General features: G+C 39.3%; 1 protein-coding gene across 10 annotated transcripts in view; it reads right to left on the reverse strand.

The window, feature by feature from the left end:
• The window catches only part of gphnb (gephyrin b), a 111,619-nt gene that overhangs the window by 50,755 nt on the left and 36,643 nt on the right, over positions 1-24,221 (reverse strand). For all 10 annotated transcript variants that reach the window (XM_084953807.1, XM_084953808.1, XM_084953805.1 and 7 more), the window contains exons 3-6: positions 13,931-13,988; positions 13,698-13,790; positions 6,345-6,439; positions 5,678-5,744 (exon numbers count right to left, since the gene is read on the reverse strand). In XM_084953807.1, the coding sequence (XP_084809933.1) occupies positions 5,678-5,744; positions 6,345-6,439; positions 13,698-13,790; positions 13,931-13,988 (313 nt within the window). The remainder of the gene's footprint in view (positions 1-5,677; positions 5,745-6,344; positions 6,440-13,697; positions 13,791-13,930; positions 13,989-24,221) is intronic.

Below are 24,221 nucleotides of genomic sequence, written 5' to 3' on the forward strand. Positions count from 1 at the left end.
CCACAAAGCATCTTCTAGACCAGATATTCTTGAGTCAAATGTAAGGCCTCAGCTAGAAAGACTATTCTATCATGGGCTGTGCTCATGACTGTACACGCATAGATAAAGCAAAAAGGAATTCAAATGATTAGTTGTCAGAAATGAGAGGTGAAAATGTTAAACAGTGTATGGCTACAATAAGAAGGTGTAAATCCATGTTGAAATGATATATTGCTAAATTAATTTGCATCAGCTCTGTAGGTTTTGCTTTCAGTAAGAAACTAAAACAAAATTCGCCCACTGGACAAAAATGTCATTGCACTGTGCAGAAATGCCTTTCTCACTATGGTTTGAAACATTGTTACCAACAATATTATTAGCATATATTTTAATGATGAAGTCAGCATGAAATGAAAGAAATAAAATTGTTCACTTTCCAACTGTAGTGTAACTTTTGCTAAGTTATTCTTTTATGTAGCACTTAAGTAGCACAGTTTGAGAATACATAACATGTCTCCACACTCCAACACGAATGGAAATTTGGGGGAAGAGAGCAACAGCAACCTGCAGTTATATGGTAATGATCAGTTTCCTATCAATTACAGTTTGAATCTAACATATAAAGCTTCTATTAGACTAGATGTGAGAAGAAAAACACTGTTACCTAAATTATGAAGCCTAAGCAAAATGTTAATACTGCACCCAGAAGGAAGGATAACAAGGTTGTCACAAGAGTCCAAAAGTAGCATGCTACTGAGCGGCATCATGGAAGATACCGATTTCCAAGCTTCACGTCAATAACTGCCCGTTTGCTGCTTTCGTTTTTTCATGTCTTGTGATTATTGAAACATAATAAAAAAAAAGTACCACTGGCAAATCACTGGAGCACCCTTTCATGTCATTTTCATATCAAAAGTATTTCTACTTTAGTCAGAATGTATTTATAAAAAGCAGTTACAGAACACAGTCCATAGTAGACTACCAGCTTACTGGCTCTGAGGGTAAAACCATGTTCTCATCACCATTATTTCAAAGTCTCTTTACAGCGGAGACAGAATTAAAGCATCAACAACACATATTAATAATTCACTGTACAAAAAAAAGAGAAAGATCTAAAGTATTTAACTCAAAACTTGATATGTAAATGCTGTAAATGGACATGCTTTGGATTATATCTGCAGTATAAATGAGGCCAAAGAGACTAAATGAGGAGCTAAAAGGTATGCAGCTGACAGTCGGACACAAGGGGCTTCGTCCGGCTGGCTCAGCTGGACATCCCTGTTATCTTTATGACAGGAGATCATTGTAATAAAAGCCCGCAATGGGCTTCCTGTACCGTTAACTTAAACTGGAGGTTGTTGAGGGAGACACTAATATGGCAGCAGATGGGGAGAGGTGGTGTAATTGATTGAAAGAAATACTAAAATCGATCAGGAGACGCGGGCGTGTAACGAGACAGAGATAGATGTGCAGGTGAGCAAGGCGGAGAGGGTGAAGAAGGTTGAGAAGGAGACAGCAGTAGGTGAAAACACATTCATGTACAGTGATGGGAATAACGGCGTTACAAGTAACGGTGTTACTAACGGCGTTACTTTTTTCACTAACGAGTAATCTAATTACTATTCCTATCGTTACAATGCCGTTACAGTTACTCACAAGAAAATGCGGTCTGTTACTATTTTTCAACAAACAGAAGGTTGAAGCTGTGTTCAGCTTACTGCATCTTATATCAGTTGCACTCAAGTAGCTGTAAGTAATCTGGGCGCTACAGCTTTAAGCAGCTGCGCGCGCTCCCGCGGACGGTAATCACAATCACTGTCTAGCACAACACCTGGAGCTAAGGGGGCAAAACGATCGCATGAGTGCTGCTGTTTGACTGAGGAAGAATGAAGTAGTCGTGGTAAGCTAATCACATGACTACTTAAAGACAAAGCAACAAGGTGATGATTTACCAGTTTTTAAATTGTGTTGATAGGCCACGTAAAGCCAGACTCATGATAAACAATATATAAGCGGCGTTTTTTTCCTCAATTTTTTCCTCAAAAGTACACTTTATAGTGGACAGAAATTATGTTTTTGTAGTGGCACAAATAATTTGTGTGGCATCTTATTGAATGCAGAACAGCTGATTTTTCTGTAAATAGTTTGAAATGGTTATTTTAAAAAGGTAAATGGATGCAAATAACTTTGTTTGGAAAACTTGTGCATATGATTTTAAAATTGACAATTTATATTTGTATTTAAAGTTATGAAATATGATTCATTAAACATGTTTGTGATTTTAGATCAATTGTGTTAATACAGTATGTCAAAATGAAAACATAACTGTAAATTCAGACACGTAAGGTTGTGCCGAAAAGGATGATACCAAACAAGGCAAAGTAAATAGTTTTTAAAGGTGAACTGTGGAGGGAAAATCAAAAGTAGTTAAAAATGGCCAATACCCTGGACCCCCGAAGGGTTAAACATTTTTTTTTAAAGTAATGCAATAGTTACTTTTCAAGTAATTAATTACTTTTTGAATATTGTAACTCAGTTACTAAGTCGGTTACTTTTTTGAAGAAGTAACTAGTAACTATAATTAATTATTTTCAAAGTAACTTGCCCAACACTGTTCATGTATATATAAATACAAGCGTATGTAGAGTTTTACATTGCAATAAACAAATATGAGCACATATATGAAATCACATGCACAAGTTATAAACTCAAACCCACAAATTAATTCATATATTTAGATATACAGTAGACAACAGTTAATAGTAAATATTAAGACTTCATTATCAAATGGTTCAAAATTTAAGTACAATAACTAAATTTCTTCTGAAGTGAACAGTTGAGGGTCGGGAACAACAGTTGAGAATCGTAGATTTATGGAGAGATTTGTTTTTTGCCATTTAAAACACAGAGTAACTGCACTTTGCTAGTTACTCTGCCTACATTTCCAAAATAGCCCAAAGGTACTCTATTGGTGTGGTGATACCCTTGGCGAGGTCTAGTTTCATAGTTTTTCCATCTTTAGAAACTCTTGTGTGATTTTGGATGAATGCTTTGGATCTTAAAGCTGGAATTCCTCTCTTCTGCAGGTTTCTGAAGGACCCAGAGTCATTTTATCAGCCAGTTTATTTTTTTTAAACACATTTACAGGGATTCACAGTGCCATCTATAAATGTCATCTCCTAACACCAGCATGTTTGGAGCAAGCCAGGGCAAAATGGTTCATTGCTTCACTGTTGGCACTGTTCATTTTCGGTGACCATTTTGCCCTGGCTTGCACCAAACATGCTGGATCCCATATGAACCAAACAATTTTATCTTGGTCTCATGTGGACAAAGAATGTGCTCCCAATATTTATCTAGTTTCTTTTTATTTAGCAACTTTTAATCGTACATTTTTGAGGTAAAGAGAGAGGAAGCGAGTTGCGCCGTGTCGCCATGGCTTGTTTTTTTTTACTGCTCATACTGTTGTTGTCGTGTTTCCCCTGCTTTTTATCTGTTCACCAAGTCACCTGCATCCTTTTCCGTCCTTTGTAAGGTCTAAAAATCAGACTTTTCTAGAAATTATTTTCCGTGTGGAGCCATGCTAATGCAACCCACAGAACTAAAGTTCAGGCAGTTCTGGTATACAAAGGACATTTTCATGTTCACGCAAATAGACCTACTAGTAATCACAGGTGTATTCGATTATCTTTCAGTGATCACAGGTTTTCTGACTTTTGTATCAGTGATTGCAGTTGTATTTACTACTGGTTTAATGAGTTTCTGAGTTCTAATGAGTTTGGAGCCTGTCATTGCTTAGAAGCTCTTTGTAAAGATTCTGCTTATCAACTTAGAAGTAATGCAATCAGTGTAATGGCTCATTTACACTAAGTTAAAAGTAGAACAGTAACATCCTTGTGACATCCAGGACATGAGTATGCAATATCCTCAAGCTCTGGGTGACCACTTCAATCACAAGGCACTTGCACAGGTTGCCTAGTCAGTGTGTCTGATTGCAGTCATTAAGTGAATTTGATCACAAAGAGGTATCTAATGCTGGACCAAAAGCCTTCTAGTGATTGATTCATTCGGTAGCAGATTGCTGCGGTTACCAGTAGTTTGCACAGACGATGCCAGCTATACATGAAGTCTCACCCACTACTCACAGAGATAAAATTTATAGAGTCCCCAATTTGCAATTTTCACTCATTTGACATTTAAGTAATGTTGTCCAGAGATGTGCTAACCTTTATATTAAAGCAAATCAAAACATAGAAACATTAAAACATCAATGTGGGCTTACCATGACAACACAAACACCAAAGTCCACCTGCAGATCAGTCTGCACAGAAGTAATCAATCATTCAAACCAAGCAGACAGAGGCACACAACTACACCATACAACAACAAATCCATATACAAATGGTGCACCTGGTGTTTACACGCACAGGGGTAATGAGTAAATGCAACAGTGTGCAGAATCCAACATAAGATGAGCTTTAGGTGTTACAACATTAAGCTAATGCTGTTCAGGCAAACAGGTCATAGCAAACTAGCTACAACATAAAGAACCAGAAGCACTACCATGAACTCTGCTCTTTTCTATTTTGCACAGAAAGGTCAGCCTAAAATTTGAAACAAACACAGTTGGATACAGTAACTGTTCAAGAGTAATTCACTAAGCTCCAAATTTCTAACTCTACATGGACTAACTAAAATATTTTACAATATGTTTTCTTGGTTGGCAGCAAGCAAACATGTCATATGCAAATAGGTCTAATGATCTGGAGCAACTAGGTTTTACAGGTCAGATAAAAAAAATGTAAATTAAATATTAGCTTACAAATGCTACAGTTCCAACAGTGTGGAAAAAAAGACTTAGCAGGGCATTAGGATCACGCATAAAAACATATTCACGCATTTTCAGCATCACAAAAAGAATGCATGCAAATTCCAGTGACAGTGATGTATTACAGTTTGTGCTGCGGCGACTTTGCAGGAGTGCTTCATTCTGCGGTGTCGGTAAAATAAGACTTAAAAGTTTGGATGTATGAAAGACGTGTTCAGCAGAGAATCTGTATAGCACAGAAGCATAGTGTAAATGAAAGCTTGCAGCCCGTTTTTAAGTAAAAATGAACACAACCTGCTCCATTCATACTGGCCTGACAGGAAGACAGACAGAGAGACAGGTGCGTACACACACACACACACACACACACACACACACACACACACACACACACACACCGAAATCAGCTCTCACATATAATAATTCAATTGTCAAGTATCAACTGTGGGCTCTTCTATTGTTTCCTAGTCCTTATTGTGATTTTTACTTTTGTAATTCAGCTCTCTTTGTCTGCTAGACTATATGTGTGCCAGCAAACTGTCAGCTTCCCTGCCCGCCTGTGATTCTCCTCTCAAGTTTGCATATCCTGCTTGGTTGCCTTCAATAGCTAGAGACCACCGACTACTTGGACCCCTCAACTCGGCATCCCCTTTTGTGTCTAAACCTTTTAAAGGTGTTTCTGCGTCTGCCAGCACTGGCTTTAAAAACCATAACGGTCTCACTCTAGGAAGCTTTCACACAGATTGTGATGTACAGTATATATTTGAACCACATAAATATGAATGTTCCTCTCTTACTTCAGGTGAGTCTGTTTTTTTTGTTTGTTTGTTTTTTTACATCCATGTAATGGATGCTTGCGGTGTCTCCTACCTGGGAACCTTTCTTGCTTCCTGGTAAGTTAATAATAAGTGTCTTCCCTCGGATACCACACACAGGTCTGTAAACAGACAGAGAAAGTTTTAATGAATCCAGCGGAACAAAGTGCTGTGAGAAATATGCTCAATTATAGTGACAAATGTGGGTGCTGCTCTTCTTTCACTGTAAAACCAAAATCTCCTTAAATCAAGTGATAAAAATAAAAAAGTGTTATGGTCTTCTTAACCATGAGGAAAGAGGGTCTACTAAAAAAAACCTGCCTAATTACCTGCCTTGAACACTTCTAAATACAGTAATTTTAATGTCAGATTCACAGGACATTTTAACATTAGCTGAGCTGCAGTTTAGTCTGAGCTTGGAATCACTTTGAAGGGAAAACTTTCCCCATGTTAGGGTGATAAAAGAATTAAATAATGAAATGAAAATGAAATGTGTTTTGTCATAACATATTCACTGTCATTCCTAAATGTTTCCTCTGACATAAGTCCTAGAACATAGACACTAATAATGAAAAAGACTAAAACTGAAACTGAAACTAAAGATTTTCAAACAATAAAACCGAAAAATCAAAATGAAATAAAAATTACTTAGAAAACGCAGTGTTATAATAACTCTGGTGTGTGTGATTCTGCTGTGCTGTCTGTACTAAAATGCGTCTGACCTGGAAAGCATGCCTAGTGGTGTGACGTTGAGGGATCCCATCAGCATTGCCAGAGACATCCCTGGAGCCTCGCGCTCTATCACCTCCTTAGTGGCCTGGAGAGACAGGAGGAGAGTTGTTAGTGTGATCATTGTCCAGCCAACCATGCGAGCCATGCCATGTCAACTAAAAACATTGCTGCTGTTCCTTCTCTGAGGAAACTGGAGCAATATTCATTAGGGGAAACACTGGAATTATATTATATGCTGTAAAGATCTGATTGCGGTAAACACCTGCATGCTTGAAAGTGTTTAGCTGCTACTGACTCTAATCAGTGGCATAGCATAGCATGACAGAGCTGCACACGAGAAGGCAAACATCCAATCCAGTCTTATCAGACTTAAATAGCCTTTCACCTCCTAACCAATATAAGAGTACAGCGGGCAATTGCCAAATGAATTCACAGTGTGCATACTCTAATCTGGCAGCACCTTTGTCTGAACCCAGCTCTTAGCAGAAGCCTCTGAAGTGGATCTCTTGTTGTGTGTTGATGCGAGAAATTGCAAATATAACTAAACAAATCAATAACAACAGAAACCAACTGTATTCCCATGATGTCAGCCAAAGGGCCAGATGCATCTCTCATGTCCTGCGTCAGGTCTTTGCTGGATTTCTTCCCATTTCTTAAGATCATGACTTTCAGATACTGTTCATCTGTTGTAGTTGTTTATTAGGCCTGCCATCCTTTCTTTGCTTCTGAACTCATCCAGTTTCCTCAAAAACTTTAACAGCTGCTTGGGAATCATCTTGTTGGTGTGAAAATACTATTTTATGCTTATCAAACTGTGTAAAGTTGGGTGTTTTTTTTGCAAATTTAATTAAACAAACGGAACAAATGATGTTTTGACAGGCTGCAAGTAACAGGGTGCCTAAGGACACATTATCTGGTATGTGTGGGCACAACATGGCTTCATCTCTTGAGTTATGTGCTTTTTTTTTTTACACTTAAATGATTCATAGGTGAGTGTTAAGTGGCATAAAACAATTGGACAGTGGTACCTGAAAGTGGTCAGGTACCAATGTTCAAAAAAAGCCCAGAGAACTATTACTCAAGACCACTTAAAAAGTCTGCAAAATATCAAGAAATGATTGGTGGTGCAATAGTTTTGTACAGACTTTTGCTGCATAAGCAAAAACTACTATAGGAAAAAAAAATATATATATAAAAAATGAATAGCACCTCGTTGTTGCCCATAATACGCAAGTCAGACAGATTAAAGGCTATACGGTGGAAACAGCTCTTTATTAAAATATTTGATTTAAATTTTTTAGTGCACAGATATGTTTATGGGACCAAAGTTGATGCAGCACATTCCTGACAGATAGATGGCAAAAAAGTGCCTGGTCCTCCAGCTGTGTGTGTTGGGTGCCCTTGAGTTGAGTGACACTTCAAACGCACCATTAGCGAGGGAGAGGGGAGAGGAAGAACTTCAAAGGAGAGGAGCCACTGATGAGCATCTCAGGCTTGGACTCAAGAGAGGAGAGGGAAGGGAGGGAGGGAAGGGAGAGAGATGAGGAGAAGGGAAAGAGTGTGGGAGGGAACTGAGGAAGAGTGAATGAGAAACAAGGGGGAAGGATGGAGACAGTGAGGGGTTAAGCTCGACTCATACTTCATCGAATACATCACGCAGAATCAAGAAGGCGGAGATGTATGCCTGATGTTCCACTCCACAAATATTTTTATGGCATGCTTTTGATGAACTCTGCCAGATTTTACACGTTTTTTTCTTCACTTATAGACAAAATAATATGTGATTTTGTTGTTTTTTAATTGATATGCATTTGATGACAGCATGAGATGACAGTATATGATGGCAAGTGCAGGTTGAAGAACTCGCAATGTAATGTTATGTGATGGAATCTTACTCAATAGGAACCTGAAAAAGATTTCAAATGTATCAAATATCTAAATGCCGAGTGATGATGGTTTGCACATATTCATGTAAAAGTAAGAAGTCATTTAGTTTTAAATCTTGTAAAAATGGGATTTTTACATTAATAGCTTCAGAAAGAATATGTGCCCTTGTTAAAGTTATACACTGAACACGTCCTTCTTAAAAGAAAGCTATAAATCCGGATAAATACCGACCCGTACATAAGGTTTCTTTATTCCATGGACAATGCATAATTGGTCCTCAAATCTGAGTACTGGGGTAGCCTTTGACAAGATACTAAACCCCAAATTGCCCTTGATGCATCCATCAGTGTGCATGTATGTATACAAAGAATAAATGGCTGTATGAGTGAATGGGTGAATCTTACTCCTAGTAACACAGGTGGTCAATAAGACTAGAGAAATGCAAAATAATAGGGAGCCTGTTTGTCTTTTGCAATCATATAAAATGAAGGGGAATGAAGCTACAGAAGGCAGTTTTAAGCTTTTTGAGCTGCGAGTACATAAAAACCCAAGAAGCACTCCGAGAGTATAAACCTCCACCCGGGCAGCTCACTCTCTAGGCAGTATTTACTTTTACGGGAACAACATTGCATTTTGTATGTATTTGTTTTCTTCTTCTTTTTAACTGTACTTTAAGATGTTTGTAGTGAAGTAAAAAAGTGCAAAGTGCAGGTTTTTATTATTTGCGCTGTTGAAACCCATTTTAATATACCTGACAGTCATTGTGCATTTATGTGGATGCAGTAAATCTGTAGCATTCATTTCATTGTTTAGTAGCAGATTTTTTTAAAATGTTTAAAAGTTTTGATCACAAGTTTTTGTTTAAAGAAAAAGCATATTAAGGAACATTGATCATGTTTTTAAACTGTTATGTATTTAAACAGTTATATTTTTTTACTGTAGTGCACATAACATATATAACATATCACATAATGGGATATTTTATAATCCCTATATATTACTACCTTTACACCTATATGTTGTCAACACAAAGTATTGCAGTAAGACAGTTTAAAATTGGTCTATATAGCATTATTATTGCTTAAGATATTCAGATCAACAATATTAATCTTTCTTTCTATATATTGACAATACACACCACATTTTTAAGAACAATAGTTTAAAGTTTTATGGGATTTTGTCAATAAATCATTAAGTTGACCCTGAACATCCTGTTGGGTTAGGGTTAGACAAATTTTAATAGATTGTGTCAAGTGGGGTCATGTCAACAAAGTTTTATTAGAATTTGTTCTAAACTTTTCGGGCTATCGCGTTTTCAGAAAGAATGACACATGAAAACTCTACCAAAAACATATCCTGCTTGGCAGAGGTAACAAAGCCAGTAAAAAGACATAAAAACACCATAAAAGGTAGAAAAAAGCAGAGTGAAGCAGAGAAAAGCAGATGCTTGGTAATGTATGGTTTTCATAAAGAAAAAGGACTTGTCGGATAGCAGCACATCTACAAGACAGAGTACTAGCAATGAAACATACAGTAACTCAGTTACACTTAGGCTGTTCATGTCCTTAAAAAGTAAGTAAGACTCACACAACATCTTCTCCATAATGCAAACAAACATTGTGAATAAAACAATTAATGCTTAGTCAGTTCAGGTTTGACTTTACAGTCATTCAGCATTAACTGTCTTGATGGATAGATGCATGGATTGACCAAGAATATATTATATATATTACTCTAGTGATTTGGCGGCTAATGCTGATAAATGTAGATGAAGAGCAAGCTGATCAGATGAGGATTTATTAGCATTCAGAGAGCTGAGACAGGGATTATTATAGTCAGTAATGGATGCAATGTAAAATTCAGTAACATGTAGTGTTTAAGAATAAATTGACACTTACAGCTAAGATGAGATTCACACTTACACATCTTAAAGCATTTGAAAGCAGGTACAGGGTAATGAAATTACTGGTAATTTGTTAATAAAGTGTCACTGTTACTTCTGTTATAACTAAAAGCAAGTCAGAGCAGTTACATGTGTCATGTACAGCCTTCAAACATAGAGACAGACAGAAAGATATGACTGTTTCCAGCATGCAGGGTTGAATCAGATAGCAAGTATTATCAGTGACTACAGCGTGTATGCGTATTTCCTTTTCCAGGAAGGTTGCTGCTGTCTCCCGTGATTGATGAGGACCAATGATACTGCTGAGAACCACAGATTGCTTGTCTGCGTTTGTGTTGGTGAGTGTGATACTGAGAGGTTTGCTGACTGGATGCAAAGACACTAGGCTCTATTTACACGTGTATGAATATGGATTCAAATAAAATATAACACTAAAAACGTTTTACTTCATGTTGGCTGAAATCAAGCTAGATGTTTTTGATACAGTAACAATGACTACTCATGAATAATTAAAAAAAAATATATATATATAGCTGTAGCAAAAACTACAACAAACCCTTTTCTGACTGTGCACTGACAACATACACTCAACCACAACTTTGTACACTTGTTCCCCAAGCTTGTTAACACACGAGCAATCAGCCAATCACAGGGCAGCAACTCATTTGAGAATGTAGACATGGTCAAACTGAGCATGAGAATGGGGAAGAAGGGTGATTTAAGTGACTTGTCACATGGTTGTTGGTGCCACATGGGCTGGTCTAAGTATTTACAAAACTGCTGGTCTAACTGGGAGTTTCTCACACAACCATTTCTAGGGGTTACAGAGAATCATCTGAAAAAGAGAAAATGTCCAGTGAGCAACAGTTCTCCGGGAGAAAATCACTTGTTGATGGCAAAAGTCAGAGGACAACAGCTAGTCTCAGGTGGCAGCTGAACGGTCACCCAAGAGGCCCGCGTTCAATTCTCTGGGTCATTTCCTGTTTGTTGTTCCCTCTGCTCTTTCTCTTTCCTGTGTGCTCCGCTGTCTAGGCTACAATATTCAAAAATAAACCTCAAGAAAAAGACAAAGAGAATGGCTTGACTTTTTAAAGTTCAAAGCAAGGCAACAGTAACTCAAATAAACACTCGTTATGAAGAAGAGCATCTGTGAAAGCACAACATGTGCTGCAGAAGACCACACAGCCAAGAACGGGAAACTGAGGCTACAATTGAAACACAGGCTCACCAAAATTGGACAACAAAAGACTGTAAAAACATTGTCTGGTCTGATGAGTCTTAATATCTGCTGTGACATTTGAATGGTAGGCTCAGAACTTGACGTAAACAACATGAAAGCATGGCGCCATCCTGCCTTGTATCAACAGTTCACGCTGTTAGTCATAGGGGACATTATTTTGTCATACTTTGGGATCCCTACTACCCACTAAGCATGGTTTAACCATCACAATATACTCAAGTATTACTGTTGACCATGTCCTTTCCTTTATAATCATGTACCCTGTGTACCCATCTCCTATGTTGGAACGGGATGTGCAACCAACAAATGCGCAGAAACTGTGTGATGCCGTCATGTAAACAGGGACCAAAACCTGTGAGGAATGTTTCCATCAACTTGTTGAATCTGTGCCATGAAAAATTTTGGAGATTATGTATCAGAATTTAAGGAGCGGGACCACGCCTCCAAACCCTCTTCCCCCAGTTCTGTTCACTCTCGTTTATATGCCCCACCTTCCCTCCCCTTTTCAATTCGTTAACTTCTTCACTTCTATTTAGTACATGGGGATCTGCCAGGCCCGGGAGCCGCCGCCAGTCCCCTTCGAGGCCTTCCCCAAACCGCAGCTCAAGTCATGTCCAAGCCATTCACCTTTACCACTAAAACGCTGTCAAACCTAAAATGAGGACGTGGGCCCAGCTAATGAAAAAGCAGTTATGGAGACAATCGGGGGTCCAACCAGCTATAAGCAACCTGTATCTAATGAAGTGTCTAGTGAGCGCAGTTGCTTCTGTAACTGCTAAATAAAGTTGTTCAGGCTAATTTCAACCAGAGAATTTCCCCCATTACTGATTTCGTGGATTTAAAAGAAGTAAACAAAAACTGTGTATTTTGCATTTTGATGGAGGCAAGTATCATGGTGTAAAGTTATGAGCTAAAATCCAAGTTTTACTGTTGATTTGTGTAATAGTACTCTTCAAATACAAGAACTGTGAACACAATGTCATACTTTGTGAATAATCTGATCTAAATTAACTAAAGACTGATTCTGGACACAAAAATGAAATCTTAATTGTGTTTACATTTGGGAACTGCTATGGCCTCATGTTGTCAAGTAAGCAGAAAAAAAACCTCCCCGTGCAGCCATAATGCCACATGCCACCCATTATGTCTGAGTTATCAACAACACAGCACATTTATTTATTTATTTTTTCAAAGGGAGTCAAGAAGAATCTTACCTCTTATTTCCCATTTGACTGTGGGGCTAATTACACTGTGTGTTTATCAGTGCTGCAACACGCGTATGTGATCTGTATAAAAATGCTGCAGTTCTCTGAATATAGCACGTGCAGCAAAAAGAAACACCTGCCTTTTAAATCCGCTACCCTCTAAAGCTCCGTTACGTGTCAATATACTGCAATCATTCTTGTGTTTTAGTAGTATGACCTTATTTGCCTTATACGAGCTCTTAGAGAAAACAGTGCTCATATTTCAACTCGAGCTGTCCTCGCTCATTCTTATGTAACATGTAGCTGTATTTCAGCTCAACCCTAAACCTAATTTTACAGTTATGAAACACTGCAAGCAATAAAATGTGATTTGTGAAGCATTTTCATGAGTTAGCACACGTGTCATTGCTCTAAAACCAAGACCAAATTCCCAATGCAAAAAACATTCTGGTGTGCCTTTGCCCTCTTCTGCACCTGCACCACTGACCCCCTCATTGCATTACTGAGAGAAGTGATACAAAAACAAAGGGCAGCAACTCAGTTCCTGAATGTAAACACAGACAAGCATGGATTATTAAATCAAGAGGATAACCATTCATCTTCTTCCGCTTTCTATCCAATTCAGGGCTGCCGAGGAACTAAAGCTTATCCCAGCTGCCTGCCATAAAGCGAAAGGCAGGGTACACCCTGGACAGGTCGCCAATCTATTGCAGGACTAACACAAAGAGACAGACAATCATTCGTGCTCACATTCACCCGTAAGCACAATTTAGAATTACAGGTTAATCTAACTTCATGCACGTGTTTGGACTACAAGAAGAAGCCACAGTACCCAGAGAGAACCGACATAAACATGGGGAGAACTTCTTATTCATTCAGCGTGTGAACGCAGTAAATAATAACACTGAGAAACAGGTTCAGTAAGATGCATGCATAGTGAAGTGCTTAGCCACGATCTTGTGCCATGACACCCATGCTAGCTACTCCAAAGTCAGCATTAAGAGTTTAAAGCACCTGAATACTATAGTGCAGTGCGTCATTATGTATTATGCGTAAATCCATTGCATGACTCGAATGACACGTGTTCATGAAAAATGTGTAAATTAACCTCTGGTGTGACGTCTCTGGGGGCGAAGCCGGTGCCTCCGGTGGTGAGAATGAGGTTGAGTTCCTTTTCGTCGCACCAGTCCACCAGTGTCTCCTGATTGAAAGAACACACATGCGAGTACAAATTACTGCTCACCGTGGGATCGACCTATCCAGATAAACAGCAAAGCAAAACAAACAAACAAAAAACACATATCCTGTAATAAAGGAATACATTAAATAGATGGCAGTTACCTTAATTTCATCAATTTCATCAGGTACTATCTTGTAGGCCGCGATCATACCACCCAACCTGTAAAAGGTAGAAATAATGATTTGATCACAAAGCAGTAATCCATGTTCACCTCTCACCAGAGTGAGGTAAAAAAAATCTATGCACTCAGTATATACCATAAGTCTGTATTACAATATTCTTGGCTTCAAGGTCCAAAAAGGGAAGCCATTGAGAAACTGCCTGGCCAGCAAGAGGCGAATTCTCTGTTCACTGAAAAGAGTCCAGTGGTATAGGAGTCCATGTGGAAATCACCCTACTTCTCATTTGATTTATTGACACAGAAAAACATTTTCCTAATGAGTTTCTGGTCTTAATCACTAATTCAGTTTTTTTTAATACTTCCTGATGTTCACTTTGTAAATTTCAGTCCCATTTAGATTAAAATACTGAAGAAAATTTCTACCTTGCGATCGAAGAAAGTGAAGAAAGTAAGTGTGCAGCATATCCACTGCATTCTTTGTGACGCCTGGTTTATAATCGACAAGAAACTTCACAAAGGAAATCTGCAAACTCAAGCGGATGTTGTCCATCATTTACATACACAAGTGAAAAGCCTTTGCAAAACAGCAGGCTAAAGCTATTATACAATATTACGCTATTATTATACAATCTCCTATATATTTCCCAAAGCAGCAAAGCAGAAAGTATTGCTTGAAAAAAGCACAAATGAAAATGTGGCATATTTTTAGATAGGTTCATCCTCTGTCCTTCAGCTACCACTGGCCTTTAGAATAAGGCCTACACCTTTATTACACATTCAAGAAAACACACAGCTGTGGACACACTGATGGAGAAAATACAGAAGAGAAGACAGAGACTCTCAGGATGTAATTTAAATGTGGGGGAGATGAAAACAGTCTACGAGACTGAAAACAGAGGCAGGAAGGAGCGAGAGACACAGCTTTACAGCAGCAAAAATGTCCAGAGAGAGAATGCCCTTGAACATCCCTTCCTGAAAGGATTTTCCACAGGATGGCCCAGTGAGGAAGGAGCTCTGTCAAGGACAGGGCTGTGCTTCAGTTTAAGAGCGAGCCATAGTGACCTCCTGTGGTTAGTTGTAGTACCACACTAAGAAAACCCCCCCAAAACAAGGCAAGAAAAAAACAACCCCAGGCTCAAGGTGAAGGCTCTACACAGACACCCCCTTATGTAATACCTTTTCTTTTTTTCTCTAACCAGCACTATTTTGGGAGACTTCTGCATGATGTCTCCCCTCCGCATCAGACACTTAAACGCTATGATACCCTCCCTTAGACAAACACCCATTAACTCTGAACATTAAAACTCTTTTTCTGCCTTTCAGATACTTTTATCCACATGGGAACCCTAACTCTTCACACACGGAGTTACAAAATGTGCGCCCTGGAAATATAATTCGCTGAATCCATTGGTTCTGCTTCGTTTTCAAGCTGTGCGATGGAGCAGCAGCGAGACGAGCCACCGCTAGACAACACCGAAATACTGCAGCAAGCATGCATGAAGATGAAGCACGAGGTTCAGAGGGAAGCTGCTTCTGACAAAAGATGCAGAGAAGTCGGGAAGAATCGTTTAAGAATGACTTTTGCATGTAACACTGCACATATAGGGCCACTTAGCATCCACTAACTTGTGCATTCATGCACAGACACACAACCGCACAACTTCCCTGCTGACATTCCTGTGATGGCACGACTGATTTACTTCTCTTGATGTGTTCGGAAGGGGTGGGGGTTTTGGCATCTCTGTATGTATCTGCGCGTGCATGTGAGCGCGTGTGTGTGTATACGTGTTCATGCGTGCACACTTGCCTGTTGATGTGTCTGTGCGTGCGTGTGCGTGCGTCTGTGTTACACCTCGGGAGAGTAAAGGAGCTGTCAGGACAAATCACCTCTCTCGCTCTCCTGGGGTTTTTATGCCTCTCTGTTTCAGCCCAAATGAAAATATGCTCAACACAAATAGCTAGGGTTCCTTCCCACCGTTTCCTAGGCAACCCCTCCTGTCTGAAGCCTCCAGTTGCTGTGTTGTTCAGTGTGGGAGAGTGCGTGAGAGTGAGAATTTGTGTGTGCCGGTGCATGTATGCGTGTGTGTTTTGTTTTTTGTAACTATCGGGGACACCAGTTGTCTGCAAAAGCAACAATATGTTGTGTTGACTAGATGGTTTTTTTTGAGCATTTGTCTGTAGGTGCATGTTCATGAAAAACAGACAAATTAAAGGAAATACCTCAACTTTATCAATTCGGTGCTTCTGTTATGCTGTGAGGGGATTTTTGTGACGACTTGCCCCCTTCAAAGGAAAGGTCACTGCAAATCTGTTCTTCTGAGTAAAAACTTTTACTTTATTTTATTATCAGAGCCTTTATTTATTCAGGTAAAAGTCTAACTGAGGTTAAATGTTTCTTTTTCAAGAATGACCCGGCCAAGGGGGCAGCAGGCAGTCATATAACGGGTGAGGTCTCTTTAATGCCTCTGATTAATAGAACAAGAGGTGTCACTGAATGGTTTAATGAGGGGGACAGTAATGTGACTCACATGCTATAAGGCCAGATCTCAACCCCACTGAAAACACCAAATGAGGGACAAATGGTGTTCACGCCTCCACTAGAATTGCAGAGATGCACTCTATTGTGTGCGCTGAAACTGTTCATCAACATGGATGTGTGTAGATGCCTTTTATTTATAATAGGAAAAATGGATAGCTGGATATTGCTTACATTATAATAATATGTACTAACTGTATGCTATCAGTATACAGTATACCTATCAGAGAGAAAGCAAAAACTTTAAGAGAGACCAAATGAACCACAACCTGGTTCTTTAAAAATACTGCAGCTGCCTCCTATTAGATACACTCACGAGTATCAATTTCAAAATCCTATGTCGCCTTGTTCTCGAGTTATTGCATTCATAAGATTATCCAAAACACTTGACATCTGACCTTGACCTTGAGGTCGATATCACTGAAATTCCAGCTCGTCCGAAACTTTTTGCAGATGCACCTGCGGTATCAATTTCACAATCCCAGGCGACTTCCTCCTCGAGTTATCGTATTCACAAGATTTTCAGAAAAACTTGAACTCTGACTTTGATCAACGTGTCTGAGATTTTTTAGCAGATGCACCTGTGGCATCAATTTGAAATTCCTACGTGGTTTCGTTCTCCAGTTTTTGCATTCAGAAGCTTGGATGTCCACACAGAGTGCATGACCACCCTGGTGGGGTGACGACAATACTTCATTGGCCTTTTACGGGATACAGAAAGAACACACTGGCCAGCTTAAAAATACCAAAAGATCTGAAAGAACATGGATGAGTAAAGTGGATGATTGACATTTCTTTCCTGACTTTCTAAAACCCCCATCACAACATCCGACCAAGTTAATAACTGTCTTGAGGAGGAAGGTGTATCATAATGTGATAAGAAAAAGCAAAAAGTTCACAAAAATCTTTGCTAATGGAAATACAGCATTTACAACAATGTGCAAACCACTGATTGCACTTAACAAAACGAGATTAGACTTTGCAGGGAAACATCAAAAAGAGATCGCACTGTTCTGGAAACCTTTCTTTTGCCAGATGAAACCAAGATGAACTTGTAACTTTAGAATTACAGAGAAGAAGAGAAACTGCTCATGAGCTGAAGCATACCACATTATCTGTCATACAAGGTGGAAGCAATGTTATAGAATGAGTATGTGTAGCTGCCACTGGACCCGGCCCACTAGTCTTTATTGATGATGTGACTGCTGATAGGAGCAGCAGGACAAATTCTTGCACAGAGCTTTACCTTCTGCTCAGATTCAGCCTAATGCTGCAACACTTATCAAAAAGCGCTTTACACTGCAAATGGATAATGACCCAAAACAAACTGCAACCCAAGGGTTTTTAAGCGGGGATATTCTTCAGTGTCCAAGTCAGTCATCTGATGTCAACCCAATAATAGCTTCTCGGTTATTAAATACAAAACTGAACGCAGAAGGGCCCACAAATAAGTAACAACTGAAGGTGTCTGCAGAGGCCGAGCAGAGCATCTAATAGGAGGAACCTCAGCATTTGGCGATGTTTATGGGGTCTATACTTCATCCAGTCAAAAACTGGAAAGGATTTTCATCCAAGTATTAAAAAACATTTTTATATTTAAAATTATGTTCGTTTTTCCGATGCAATTTGAGCCACAGAAAATGTGGTTCTAGGTATAAACATGTCTGTAACTATACAACAGTTAATGCAAGACTTCAGTTAAATGCCTTGAATTAAAGCTGAAAGTCTCCACTTCAATCACATCTTGACCGTTTGATTTAAAATCTCCTGTGGCGGTGCGCAGAAGCAAAATCACAAAAAACTGCAATTGTCTAAATATTTATGGATCTAACTAAATGTTTAAATGAAAAAGAGATCTGCAGTAAAGGCCTGGTGAAGCATTACGTGATGCCTGAGTTGAAGCTGCAAGTGCATGTTTTCAAATCTATTGCAGTGGCATATAGAGACAAAATTTCCAGACCTACCTGTGTATATTTCTGTGGATGTTTGCACACAAATATGTGTATACTATTTAAACATAGACATAGAACACAGATGTGCACCACTAACTTGAATGATACTTTGTGGGTGGGATTAAGAAAATGGGGCATCATCTTCTATCACCTACCACCTACCTGTGAGAAAAAAGTAAGAAATATGGCCGCACACATGCCTAGGGGCAACCAAAGTTTAAATTAACCAAAATATTTCAAAAGGATGAAATTGAGGAGGTGCTCCTTATCTCTGATGACTACTGATGTTTTTCTTCTTTTTCTTTTAAATGAAAATGGAAACACCAGGAGTGTACACAAGTTTTTACTGATGGCTGGTACAAAACAAAACAAAGAAACCCTGCAACTCAGCAAGATCCGATGACATGAACACTGTGTGAACCTAGGTAGTTGAATTTACTTTGATTGCTATCATCACCCTACCGCTGCCCACCTATTTCCACAAATGCAAAACAGTGGTTTGTTCATGCACATAACACTGCTTACAGTATGTGAACATGCAAAATACACATACATATTTGTGCACATGGAAGTATCATGCATCTAGGATGTAAAATGGTTATTTATACATATGACAGTATATGAATAAATTGTTAGTTTCAGCATGACTGGCTTCTTCTTTGCAGATAGAGTGCTTGGCTGTATTTTAGGTGGGTGTGCTCTGAATTGAGAGAAGCCTATTAGAGGGGAAAGGGCTTGCAACATTTTAATCTCCAAAACCCATCTATGTCTCTTTCTACTGCAGGGGGTTATGGCATATAAAGCTCTTCCTCAAACTGCAGGATGGAGGTAGTCAGCCTGGTAAAAAAAAAAGAAAAAAAAAAGCTTTTTGTTTGAGGTGTGGACAAATCCTGATGCGGGTGGAGGAAGGAGCAGGAGGAAGAGTGGGGTGAGCAGAGAGAGACCGGGGGGTGTGAGGGGAGAGCATGGCAGTAGTTTTGGCCTGAAAGCCTGGACGCATCGGCCAAATCTGTCTATGAATAAAAGACGAGCACAGAGAAGAGGATAAAGAGAGGAAGACAGAATAAGCAAGAGAGGCACAGAGTGAAAAGTGCAAGAAAAAAAAAGAGGAAAGAAGAGGGCTAGACCGTCAGGGGCACACTTAACAAGAGAGAGGAAAAGCAAATGTGTGTGTATGCATGTGAGCCAGCTGCAAATCTCAGTGGTTGTGGGACACTTCCAAGATGAGACCCATCTGCCAGGGTGATTTCATTAATAATACAAGCTCTTTGTACAGGGCACTCAATCTCACTCACTCCTTTTCTTGCTCTCTTACACACTCACACTCCACCCAGGGAGGAGACGAGAGACTTGGACATCTCCACACTCCTGGTAGTAGCATGGAGCTGAGCCCATTAGAGCTAAGTTGTTGGTTCATCCATATGTAGGAAAGCTCTCAAGAGGTCACCTCGCAACATGTTCGCTGATAGAGGGAACGATGAAGGAATGGAGGGGGAGGAGTGGACTAACCAACCTCTTCAAGGTCCTACTGTGATGAGAGCTCTGAGTGCCCAGCGTGGCGTTCCACACCCATGACTCCACTCATGGCCAATAAACAACATGCAAAGAGCCACAGAAACAGCACACCGAGTCAGGTTTCAATGACGTTAGACGTTTGCAACCTTGACTGTAACCTAAACCGTAGCTACTATATGAGCCTTAACTGAACCTTACCCTAATGTCAAAACATGTCTTTTCCTTAAAATATAACTATTTAAACAAGGATGTTGCTTTTTGCCCCCATAAGTCCCTACAATGAGACTGTGTATAACGATTTAGATCATTAAAATAATGCAGCCTTACACAGCTGAGGGCACTGTGGTGATAAGGTTGTCTGTTTTGACCTGCCCAGACCTTCATTTCAAGTATTCAAGTTGGTCATCAATGTCTGACTTCAATAGCAAACATGGTTGAAATACTGATGTTATTTCCTCCAGTCAAAACTGGTCACGATATGATGGCAAAATATGCAAAGCAATAAAGAAAGTAAATGCAGTTTTTTTGCACTTGTTTTTTTTTTCCTCTAAAGTACAACAGTGCTTTATTGTCAGCTAATTTGATAATGGTTACGAACAGACAGCCACACATTATTCACTCCACATGCATATCCTTCTTTATCAGATTTATGATTTTACAGAACTTAATGCAATCCTGTGGAAAACTAAGCCGGGAATTTAGAGGGTGAGAAGCAGCCAGGTGACGATAATTAAATTAACTGATGATCAGCAAGAATGAACATCTTTATAAAGCAGAAGTTTTGGCAGTTTGCTGGTGTGGAGCATTTAGATGTGTTTACACAACAGCCCAGGACTGGATACCCCCTACATCTCAGACCCTATAAGCCTCATTTAAATAAGAAAGTTATTTCTTACTCTCTTGAAAAAAACCCATTCCAGCACTGGTTAGGGGTGCACAACTGCATCTGAACAAATGATAAGACTTCTAGAACAAATCCATTTTATTAAATTAAGTATAACAAAATACTGCTGCGAGTACATGTCATACAACAGCAGGCAGTGTTGTACTGCAGAGATTTACTAAATTTACACAGGAGGCACAGCAGTAATTCAATTGAAATGTAAGCACAAATACAACAAAATGTGCATTAATTAAAAATAATTATAAAAAAAAATTAAAAAGGAAGAAAATCACACAATGTTGTGATTGTGTAATAGCATTTAACTTTCTGTGAACCACTGATGAGCTCAACAGAAGAAGCAACCAAAACACTTCTGTGGTAACCTCTGGTTCCTTTCCTGAAAGTCACACATGCCAACCCACCGGTTCAAAGTCAACACAACCCATTTTTAGAAAAAAAAAAAAAGTACCACTGTTTATGGTGGCAGTAACCATTAGCACGGGTGCAGATTTATCCAGGTAATCCATAAAATCCATAAAAACATTCAGGATGCAGTGCAGGTATATTTAAATTCTTACTGATGTGCACAATTACTTCATATGTATTTGAGAGTTACACCGAGAGCTACATACTGCAGGTAGTATGTATGGATACATATAAATTCACTTCTTGCTTATATTGTGATACAACAGTGTCAAAATTCCAACTGCTACATAATGGTTGTAGGAGAAGTGTTAACAACAGTACTGACAATATTAACTGTAGTAGTAGCAAGGAGAGGTTTACACTATTATGTGACTGCTGTATAAATATATATTCATAAAGTATATATTAAAATGTAGAAAGAGTAAAAAAACATGTTGATATTTAACACAGGTGTCAAGTCAGGTAAAAACCAGGAATCTTCCATTTAAATGGTCAGCATTTTAATCCGAAATAACAACAAGTTTGGCCTTCGACTGTTTATTGGTGCTGGATCTCCAGCAGCACAGATGCGTCTTTGTCCCACGACCGTCTCCTGACTATAAAATTAGGCCTACTATCATGCATCTGATTGGCTTCTAGCTATTCTTAGCCATAATCATTTATAAAATTGACAAGGGTCGTTACAACACGAGTCACTGGAAGGCAGAGACACAGAAAGACACGAGATCAACTGTTATGAAGGGAGGCACACATACACATACCTTCATACCTTTAACATAAATGCTAATAGCTACAATGACCCATGAAGCAAATGTCATAGATGTAACATTTTCTTGGCAACAGATGATAATACGCAATGTTAACTGCAGTAACCAATTAACATAAGCCAGAAGGAGCCTAAGTTTCCTTGTATCTATTGGGTTATATAGCTTTGCAATCATTATATCTGGGATTCATGTTCATAAATTGGCATGCTGCAGCTTTATTAAAGGTAGAGCGATGAAGGGCTAAAGAGCATTAACACTTGTAAGTTACAAAAAAGAACAAAAAGCAAAAAAGAGGAAAATGCATGACAAAAAATAAAAATAAACAAAACAATAACAAAGAAAAACACCCATCAGCATGGGCTTTCAATCAAAGTGTTATTTTGAATTAAAGTATCATCAGAGATTTTTACAAAAAGTGGATCGATAAAAAAATATTTCAGTCAGGACCGCTATAGTGTCCTGACCACATCTGTCCTCCGTAAATTACAAACCAATATAGATCGACAGATAGATAGAGGGATCTCAGTGTCCTTACAGAAAGGATATATACAGAAAGCAGCAACACCATCCCCTAAACCTTAAGTCAGACAAAGCATGATAGGTTGAAGTGCAGTCTGCAGATGCACAGCAGCTGTGTTCAGGGAAAAAAAAGTGCCAGTAAAATACATAGAAAGCTATCACCTGAACCTTAAGCTGATATTAGACTGCACTGACATCAGCTGATTGCCTGGGATTGCAGCTGGGCTCGACTAACGCTATGCTAAATTACTCAAATAAAAACTTGCTGACACTTTGGTATGGATGCGTACAAAAAGACACATACAAAGAGCCGCTTGTTCACACATCCACCTCATCCTCATCTGTGTGTCCCTGACTCGAGGTATCGTTTATTTGTCCCCCTCTGTTACTTGCCACACATCATTTTTCTCTCGCCCTGACACACACCTCTGGATACCCCTGAATGTCAAACTGGGCAGACTGATTGATTGCATGTGCCAATGTGTATTTGCGTGCCTGAAAGACACTGTGATTACAGTTTATGTTATGTGTCCTGCTGTGCTGCAATACTCTCTCCCTCGCTGGCTCCCCTCCACTCTTTCTGTTTTCATCTCTGTCTATGTGCCTTTGTCATGGCAGCAGTGGCACATTGAGGGCACGGCGTTCTGGGTGGTCAACCTGATGGAGCTGCTGACTTGTGGTGCGGTGTGGATTAACATGGCGTGGAGACTCTTAAGCCAGGGGAGGTCAATCATCACCACAACCCAACAGACCAGAGAGAGCAGATGCCAATGCTGATATTGCCTTCCAATTTCCAGTTTTATGCTTAACAGCAGCTGGTTTACCACTAGTCATCTCTGTCAGTTAACTGGTATAAAACACACTCGTCTCAAGTGCTCTTTAGTAGCATGAGAGTCCCTCAAGTCAGTGGGAGCCCAGCATGGAGACAAACATCAAATACGTGTAGCCAACAGCCTCACAATGAACTGGCTATAACAAAATTATTGGCCACAACAGAACCTTTTATCAGCTGTCAACAGCCAATTGCATTTTCTCATATCCCAGTTCACAACGAGCGAGCCAAGAGTTCTCTGTAAGTCTTTTACATCCCTCATATTAAAATAGATCCACCTATTATATTCAAATATCAACAGGGTTGCCCATCTTTAACTCTAACCCTCATGAAGATGACGTCTGACAACCTGCCGAGTACCCTTAACGGCAAGTCTTGACTCTAAATACATCAATAAAGATGTGGTTTGATGACCATTAAAACAGATTATGTTTTTTTTTCCAGTTAACTGTATAGGAAGAGATCGCCTTCATTAACTTCTGATGTACATCGAGTGATTTTGTTCTGGAAGCAGGGCTGGAGTATGATAAAAACCGCTCAGGTCAGAAAAGAGATACAGGGTTACCCCTAGTAGGCGTCCAAGGGCTAAAGAGTTAATGCAAATAAATGCAATTCCATCAATACCAGAAGGAAACTGAAGGATCTTTTAACACTGTTGTTGCTTTGCTTGACCCGTCAACTCTAAAATATCTTTCGAAAATATGTATATTGTAAGGCACGCAGCCACACACACGCACATGCACGCACACATGGTTTAAAGCATGCATGCACTGATAGATACACAAACAAAATGAAACAAGCAACTTAAAATTTCTACTCCTGCTGCACAACACTGTACAAA

The sequence above is a fragment of the Perissodus microlepis genome, chromosome 15 (assembly GCF_051167445.1).
Source record: "Perissodus microlepis isolate ML-2025 ecotype Zambia chromosome 15, ASM5116744v1, whole genome shotgun sequence".
Lineage (NCBI taxonomy): Eukaryota > Metazoa > Chordata > Actinopteri > Cichliformes > Cichlidae > Perissodus > Perissodus microlepis.